The sequence below is a fragment of the Columba livia genome, unplaced genomic scaffold, assembly GCF_036013475.1.
Source record: "Columba livia isolate bColLiv1 breed racing homer unplaced genomic scaffold, bColLiv1.pat.W.v2 Scaffold_202, whole genome shotgun sequence".
NCBI lineage: Eukaryota > Metazoa > Chordata > Aves > Columbiformes > Columbidae > Columba > Columba livia.
In genome coordinates, this window is record NW_027043178.1 from 129,513 (window position 1) to 138,773 (window position 9,261).

At 53.2% G+C, this 9,261-nt stretch overlaps 1 protein-coding gene across 1 annotated transcript; it reads left to right on the forward strand.

The window, feature by feature from the left end:
* Positions 1-8,128: 8,128 nt before the first annotated feature.
* LOC135577950 (olfactory receptor 1J2-like) lies at positions 8,129-8,959 on the forward strand (the record flags this gene model as incomplete). The annotated part of the gene is made up of 2 exons (XM_065048095.1): positions 8,129-8,236; positions 8,690-8,959. Coding segments are annotated over 2 exons (378 nt in total), but the record flags the coding sequence as incomplete, so codon positions are not given.
* Positions 8,960-9,261: the final 302 nt, after the last annotated feature.

Genomic DNA, 9,261 nt, shown 5'->3' on the forward strand with positions numbered 1-9,261 from the left:
TGGCTGTTTCTGGTCATGGGGACCTGTCCAATGAGGAAAAGGCAGTGAGAAATTAGGGCAGAGTTCTCTGAGCAAAATGTGTTCCTGTTCTCATGGAAATCCCCTAGGCTGACTTACCCTGTTCAGGTCCCTTTCACGAGCTGTGGTTGGTGCTGGCTGACAGTGTCATTGGCAAGAGGCACCTTTGTTGTGGACTATACTGAATTCAGTCCTGCCCTACAGCAACAGGAAAATAGAGAAGTGGGGTGGTCTCAGATTATATCAACTCGTGATATCAAAGACCATTTAAGCACAGTCTCTCCCATTTCACCTAATGGCAGAGCAGAGCTGTAGAGATATTGTTCTGTTTATTTTATTCTAACTGCACCACCACAGCTGAGGAGGTTTTGTTTGTTTGTTTGTTAAGGCAAAAATGCCTTAACGATGCTTTCACTGCAAGTGAAACCTTGTGGGTGCTGACAGACAAAGGGACTGTTCCTTAGTGCAGAGTGGGGACAGCTGGTCTGTCCATCAGTCCCGGTCTCAGCTGCCCTGTGCCAGCATCCCTTTGAGCTAGAGGACGATCAGCCCCAGATGTTCCCCTGAGCAGAAACTGGTCACTGCTGAGAGCAGAGCAATATGGTTTCCAAGGGCTGATCTGCAAACCACTGACCGCTCTCATTGTACATGAACAGGATCTCAGCTCTGCCCTCCCAGCCAAGGACAGTCCGGGCTCAGTGTTGTTGGGCTCTCCGGGGCAGGCTGAGCGCTGACCCTGGCAGGCGGCAGAGTCCCTGCCCGGCACAGCCCTGGGGTGCAGGGACCCTGCTCTGCAGGACAGCCCTGGGCACCCCTGCCTGCACATTTACATTTACACCCCACAGCCACCCTGGGGAGAACGCAGCATTCACGTCTTGTCAGTCTGACAGTGCAGAAGGCAATCCCTGCTCTGCAGCACATCCTCCCCTCTGATCAGAGAATCTCTGAGAGCTGTACTTACATCTCTCGCAGGCTCTGCAATGTGACAGCTTTCTGAGATCCTACCAAGATTTGCAGATGCAATGCCCTGCAGTCACAGGCTTCATATCTGAGAGGATTTCATTTCCAGTGAACTCTCAGCATCCTCCCACCCCAGACTGCGTTTCCCTCTCTGTGCCTGGCTCCTGTGCCCTCGGTGCTGCAGGCAGAGCCCTCAGCCCTGCTGCGTGTGCAGAGGAGCTGCTCCTGGGCAGAGCTGTCTCTCTGCAGCGCTGCCGCTGCCATGAGCTCCCTGTGTCCCAGGAGCCCAGCCCAGCTCAGCAGCACAGGAGCAGCCCTTGATGTCCCTTTCGCTGTCCCCTCTGGGCTCCTCCAGGTGTCCCTGGGGCTCCAATGGCACAGCTTCGAAGTTGAAGTAATCAGTGATGTTGATTCTCTCTCCTCTGAAGAGACACTTCTTTCCAGCATTGTACTTTTCATTTTAAAAAATAAATCGGTTTGAGAATCGTATTTTCTTCTCCCATCATTAGACAGGACACCAGGAATATTACAGCAAAGGATCTAATTTCTGAAAACTGGGGAAGGAATATCCTCAGTTAAAGGAATTTAGGCATTTTATTCTGCTTTTACACTCCTAGGTCTAGAGAGACATTCATCATTCTCTGGCCATGTCATGTCTGTGCTCTGACTCAAAGCCTTTGCACACACGCGCTCTTGGACACTTGGTACCAGGTTTCTTGTGGCAGGTCAGAGCTGGGCTGGTGCCACAGCTGGGGTGGCTCAGCCCAGATGTGAGGCAATGTCCTCAGCCAGGGACCTGACTGGGGAGCTGGAGCTGTCAGTGCTGCAGACAGAGCTGTGACACGGATGGAATGAACTGCCAGGCAGGGTGGCAGGAGTGAGTTCATCTGGTCTCAAGGACAGCAGCCTCCAAGCACAGCAACAGTCCAGATCAAAGCTCAGTCCATGCCTGTAAGGCAATTCAAGGGCCCCATAATGAGCTGTTACTACTGCAGGAACAGTTAAAGGAGAAACAAAGACAGTTTGTAGCTACTGATGAATTTAATAAGGGAAAGAGATGAGAATCCCTGTGTTCTCTTGTCCTCCCTCTTCACCAGCAATGTGTCCCAGGCCTCTGTGACTTGAGACGGGAATGTGGAGAACAAGCAGCAGTGGATGTGGATCAAGTCAGGGGTCACTGGAACTAACACAATCCTTTCCAGTCTATGGGACAGCAGGGGCAGCATCCCAGGAGCTGGGACAGCAGGACGATGTCACAGTGAGGCCACTCTCCACCATCTGTGAAAGCTCATGGAGACTGGGGGGACTCCCTGACCACTGGCAGCTCTCACACAGTGTGTGCACTTTTCAAAATGGCCAATGGGTGAGCAGGGGAACTAAGGGCTGTGCCCCAGAGCATGTCCACTGGGACCCCATTTCTGGGTGTCTGGAAGAGAAGGTGACGGGGTTTGCCCAGGGCAGGTTGTGTCAGTCCATCCTCTTTGCTTTCTGTGAGGAAAGGACAGGGTGGTGGATGTGGGCAGAGCAGTGGTGGTCTGTTACCTGGAAGTCAGCAAGGAATCCGGCATCATCCCCCACAATATTCTTGTGTCCAAGGTAGGATATTATGGTCTGTGTCAGTGTGCAAGTAGATGAGTAAAAATCAATGTGGATGGTTGGGCTTGGAAAGGTGCTGTAGAAAGGGAGAAACTTTCCAGTCCTGAGGACAGTCCAGCACTGGAAGCTGTTTCCCAGGAGTGCGCACTCACTCTGTCCCAGAAAGTGACCAAGATGTGTTTGGATAAAGCCCTGAGTAATCTGGTCTGACCCTGCTGTGAGCAGGAGGTTGGTCAACACACCTGGCGAGGTCCCTTTGAGCCTGAATGGCACTGTCCTTCCTTCCCCTTCATGTTTTCAATTTAGGGACAGCTCTCAGGTGCTCCCTGAGCACAGGAATAATTCACATGTGCAGGACTGCTTTGCAAGTGCCCCCGAACAGTCCTGACCACAACTTTTGCATTCCTTTTCATTTGCCCCAATCCAGGGTCTAATCCCCTTGCAGAAAGAACATCCCCCCTTTGTTAATCTGTTCATAGCAGGTTGTTCAAGAGCTGTCAGACTCCGTGTACAGAGTCTGCACAGCAGCCAGGCAGCAAAGCCACCGTTACAGAAATGGAGATGAGACGCTTGACCAGCTCCTTGCACCCAGATATCAGCGTGACGTGTCTGCTGAGATTCCCGGGAACCCCTGAACTGTAAGAGCAGAGCATGTGAGTCCTGGTTGGGTATCCTGGCTTGTCTCCTGACCCATGTGGTGCTTCAGGCTGTGAAGAGAATCAAAACCAGCCATTGCACTGGGGTAGTTCCATTTTACACATGTCACACGGAGCAGATGAAGGGAGCTCAGAACTCCAGACTCTGCTGCACGGTTGGGACTGCAGAGACTGGAAATGCAGGTGACAGTGTGTGTCAGTGCACACACATAAAGATTCTGGCTTCCTTTGGGCCTTTGCACTGACCTGGGATCTCTTCCTTTGTCTTCTTTGTCACCCATGCCACCTCCACCTCTCACCAGGAAGAAAGAAGGAGTAAAGTTCTGAAAGAAAGATGATTTGGGGGTAATTCTGTCCAAAAGGTGTACCATCTCCTGCTCTGTAATGGTGTCTGAGTTTGCTCAGGTCACCCCTGACTTGAGCCCCATCCACTGCTGGGTGTTCTCCAGACTCCTGCCTTCAGGAACAAAGTCCAGGAGACCTTGCTGGTGAAGATGGAGGCAAAGAAGCCATGAAGAACCTCAGTCCTGTCTGATTCTACTCTTACGAAGTTCAGCAGCAGGTCTATGTTATCCTGGTCTTTTTCTGTAAGGAAGCTGTGTCAGCTCATCTTGCCGCCCTCAGCCTCCCCTGCAGGTACCAAGTCCAGGGCAGCTTTGGCATCATCCCCACATCCATGGATAAGGTTTCTAAATTCCTCCTTTGCAGCTTCCCCTGCTTCCACCTCTGTGTGTTGCCTTTGTGCCCTGGAGCTCCATCAGTTCAGACAAACACCCTCACGAGATAAATGCTTCATTTCACTGGTTCTCAGATAGATCATTCTTGTGCTTGGAGCAGCCTGTCCTGAAAGGCTGATCAGATTTCCTGAGCTCCTTCACCCTTCTGAGCTGCTTCCCATGGCACCACCTGAATCAGCACCCCCAGTATGTCCAAGTCTTCTCCTCTGGATTCCACCAGCCTGTGCTCTGCTGCTGGCCTTCCTCCCTCCCCTCTGGTGCCTGGGACCCCACTGTGTCCTGCTCATGACAGCCAAGGTGGACACTGATGTTCACATCCCTCACCAGCTATTCCTTGTTTCCCAGTTCCAGATCCTGGTGAGAAAAAGCACTGCAGATACCAAGGTCATATCCCATAGGACCCATGTAGATCCCTCAGCAGGCCAAAGCTTGCTCTCCTGAAATCCTGCTCTTTGCCTTGTTCTCATCTCCCAGGAGCCTCAGCTCCACTTTCCCATCCCTGACTGTTCCATCCTGACCAACTCTTTCTGGTTTGTAAGTGTGAAGTCCCACAGGGCACCTCACCCCACTGACTCCTCAGTCACCTATGACAGGAAGATGTTGTCAATGGGCTCCAAACCCTCCTGGATGGCCGGTACCTTGCAGATATTGGGATATCTCAGGTCTGCCACGAGGACATGGCCTGGAAACATGAGGCTTCTTTCATTTGTCTGAAGGAGGCCTCATCTCATTCCTCTTCCTCATCAGTGAGTCCTGATGTCCAGTCACCACAACATTGCCCATGTTGTTCTGCCCTTTCATGCTGACTCCTCAACCTTCAGCTGACATTGTCTGCCCCCAGGCAGAGCTCCACACATTCCTGCTGGTCTCTCATATGAAGGGAAACTTCCCCTCATAGTCCAGACATCTGGCATTATGAGCATCAGACGCCCAAGGCCCCACAGTTTCTGCAGGAGGTGGTATTTGTAGTGCCCTTAAACTCCACATCCTGGTATCTTGGGAGAGACACCCTTATCAGGATAAGCCATCTGCATGCAAACATTAAGAGCTGAACAAATGGAGCTTCAGTCAAGGGAGAGCGCAGACCTTGAGAAAATCTGGTGTTCACCCATCAGAAAGGTCTAAAGATTTAAAAAGGGAAGTGACCAGTTCTGTGTCGGGGCAGGAGAACAACCCCATCCATCAGGACAGAGCAGGACCTGACACACTGAGCAGTGACCCTGAGGAGAAGGGCCTGGGCACTGCAAGGTCCCCACACCAGCCCGTGGTGCACGCTCACCATGAACAAGGCAGCTGCACACGGGGCTGCATGAGGAGGAGCGTGGGGACCCAGACACCTGCAGTTCTCATCCCATTCGGTTCAGCACTGGTGTGACCCACACACACGGGTGTGTGCCAGTGTGCGGCTTCCCAGTTTGGAGCAGCAGGGAGGAACTGGAGAGTGCAGGGCTGTGCCAAGGCAGGTTCAGCACCTTGTGCACATGGTGTGGGGTGCTGAGGGACCTGGGCTGCTTTGGCCCAGCAGCGCTGGGGAGGCTGCAGCAGTGCAGGAGTAGCCTGAGAGTGCTTGAAGGGCGGTTTCAGAGATGGTGGAGGTTTCTTCATAGAGGGAAAGAGCATGAGAAAGAAATAATGGCCCAAAGTGCAGCTGGGGAGGTCCAGGCTGGACATGGGCAGAAAGGAATGTGATGGAAGGGCAGTGCTGTGGGGGAGCAGGTCAGCAGAGGGAGTCTGCATCAGCCCAAGGCTTTGTGCTTCAAGGACCAGCTGGGGAGGATGGAGAGATCTCAGCAAGGAAGGAAGATGCTCAGACATGAGCAAGGTGGGGCAGCAGGGGGGATGTCTCCAGCCTGCAGGGACAGAGGTGCAGGGGATGCCACAGCACAGGACAGGCTGTCCTGGAGATGATCACGGGATGGAAAGAGGCTGAAAGCCCCACCAGACATGAGCTCCTTCTCCCCTTGGCTGTGGCTGTTGTCTGCACCTCTGATGCCTGTGAGGAGACACCTTGTCCTTGCAGCACAAGGGCCTCATGGCCTCTTGTTCCCAGCCAGGAACCTGGGAGGTGTGGGACCATAGTCCTGCCCTTGGCCTTGCACATCCCCACATCACACTGTCCCAGGAAGGGCCCTGGGCAACGTGGGAGGGACAGGATCTGATTTCCAAAGGGCAGTCAAGGTTTGGTCCTTTGGTTAATGAAACACATCCAGGTTTACTTAGCATCAGAGACACCTTTACTTTGCTTTTCCTGACCTTTCATTATTGCCTCCATATTTCTGATCTGAACAGACCCTGGGACAGTTTCTCAGTTGTTTTCCTCAGTGGGACCCATTAACATTACAAGAAACTTTGGAGTTTACATCTGACTTGGACTTCTTGAGAAGTTTCTTCAGCTTCCCCTCAGAGTCTGAGGTCCATGGACTCAGCACCAAACCCACCAGAGGGGTCATTAAAGCGCCTTGGGCTGCTCCTGTGCTGCTGAGCTGGGCTGGGCTCCTGGGACACAGGGAGCTCATGGCAGCGGCAGCGCTGCAGAGAGACAGCTCTGCCCAGGAGCAGCTCCTCTGCACACGCAGCAGGGCTGAGGGCTCTGCCTGGGGATCTCAGGAGACGAGCAAGGCAGAGAGAGATTAAAGGTGGTCAGGACTGGGAGGATGACTGAGAGCTCACTGGAGGAGAAACCTTTGCAGCCCTTGCCATGGTAAGTCTCTGGGTGCAGGGCAGTGCAGCTGTAGCTCCTGGAGGCATCTCCTGAAACTGGCACAGGCACAGCTTGTGGGATCTGTAAGGACGGGGCTCTTGTCAGGCCATGTTGAACAGCTGTGAAGCCGGGGGAGTACCCAGGGGTGCCCAGGGCTGTCCTGCAGAGCAGGGTCCCTGCACCCCAGGGCTGTGCCGGGCAGGGACTCTGCCGCCTGCCAGGGTCAGCGCTCAGCCTGCCCGGGAGATCCCATGGCAGCAGCTGTGGGTGGAAGGAGCGACCCCCGGCAGGGCAGGCAGGGAGCTTGTGGGGTTGAAGGGGGCTGTGTGGGTCAGGGCTGCTCAGAGCTCAAGATTGCCCCACAGACATGGCAGAGGGTCCTTCTGAACAACAACATCAATACAGGAACAGTTGCAAGGGAAGGAGTCTGTGCTTTCTGTTTTCCACTCTTGCTCATCTGGGTGTGCAGTGGGAGATGGGGATTTATTTCTCTCTTTGGAGCAGACACTGAGACCCCAGTTCTCGTTAGGACTGGTCTGAGCTGCTCCTGAGCCCCTGCACACACAGAGCTGCCCCTGGGCAGTGTCAGGAGGTGTGAGCAGGACAGAGCTGAGCACACAGTGGGTGGGACGGGGTCTGTGACACTGACAGGGAGCAGACCAGGGACACACACACAGCTGCAGGCAGCACAGACATGGGCAGGGAGAAGGAGCTCCTACCAGATATGCCAGGGACGGGATTTAGGAACCCCCCTGCCATCCTCTACAGTGCAGACACATTTCCCAGTGCAACCCCTGGTCTCCTCTCCTCCCCAGCAGACCCTCTGCCCCAAAGCCATGGGGTCCAGGTCACGAGTCTCCACCTCAGCAGCTGGACCTCCAGGTGAAGGGTTCCTACAACGTGGTACACAAATAAGGTGCTAAAAGTACTTGCTCTCCAGTGTCACTATGTGAGTGGCAGCAGCACAGCCGAGTCAGGAGAAGGTTCTACAGCATGCCCGTCTGCCTTTCTGTCCTTGCTTTATTTTCTGGTAGCACTGCAGTGTCCTTCCCTGTTTCTCCACCTGTCCCTGGTGCTCTTGCTCTCTGGGGTTGGGGTGGGAGTTTGGGTCACTTCTTTTTCTGATACCAACTCAGGGGCTCTTGCCCCAGACTTGCGTCCAAGGAAACCAGATGCCCAAGCTGTATTTTAAGCTGTGACGAACAGTTTTTTCTCACTTGGTAGAAAGAGAGAATGAGCTGAAACATCCCTCCATCAGGGAAGAGGTTTTCATTGAGAAATAGCATGTTTACTTTCCTCAGAGAAGTCCCTCTAACTTGTCACTGTCTTTTCCTCCTTGCACAGGTCCTCATGCCCACAGGCAGCAAATGTCCAACAGCAGCTCCATCACCCAGTTCCTCCTCCTGCCGTTCACAGACACACGGGAGCTGCAGCTCTTGCACTTCTGGCTCTTCCTGGGCATCTACCTGGCTGCCCTCCTGGGCAACGGCCTCATCATCACCACCATAGCCTGGGACCAGCACCTCCACACCCCCATGTACTTCTTCCTGCTCAACCTCGCCCTCCTCGACCTGGGCTCCATCTCCACCATTGTCCCCAAGTCCATGGCCAATTCCCTCTGGGATTCCAGGGCCATCTCATACTTGGGATGTGCGACACAGCTCTTTTTGTTTCTCTTCTTGATCACAGCAGAGTATTGTCTCCTCACAGTCATGTCCTACGACCGCTACATTGCCATCTGCAAACCCCTGCGCTACGGGACCCTCCTGGGCAGCAGAGCTTGTGTCCACATGGCAGCAGCTGCCTGGGCCACTGGGTTTCTCAATGCTCTGCTGCACACGGCCAATACATTTTCACTGCCCCTGTGCAAGGGCAATGCCCTGGGCCAGTTCTTCTGTGAAATCCCCCAGATCCTCAAGCTCTCCTGCTCACTCTCCTACCTCAGGGAACCTGGGCTTATTGTAGTCAGTGCCTGTTTGGCTTTTATGTGCTGCATTTTCATCGTGGTGTCCTATGTGCAGATCTTGAGGGCCGTGCTGAGGATCCCCTCTGAGCAGGGACGGCACAAAGCCTTTTCCACCTGCCTCCCTCACCTGGCTGTCATCTCTCTGTTTGCCGGCACCTCCTTTTTTGCCTACCTGAAGCCCCCATCCATCTCTTCCCCATCCTTGGACCTGCTGGTGTCTGTTCTATACTCGCTGATAACTCCAACATTGAACCCCCTCATCTACAGCATGAGGAACAGGGAGCTCAAGGATGCCCTGAGGAAACTAATGGAGGGATGCATTTGAAAAATAATAAAGTGTTCATCATCTTCTCTTTAAGAAATAACAGTTTTAATGTAACTCATTAGAGGCCCAGACTTGTGTGTGTTGGTGGTGTTTATTTTTTAATAAATCATGATATTTTTGTCATCCCCTTTCTAATTCATTGTCAGCTTTTTTTCAAACCCACTGGCTGTATAAATATGGACCCATGCTCTCTGTGTATTTAAACAAAATAAAGGGCTCTGCAGTGATTTTTTTTTCACTGATATTCTTCCTCCATTGGAGCTGCAGGGACAGGTCCTGTGTACATGGGAGGAGGAAAAGAG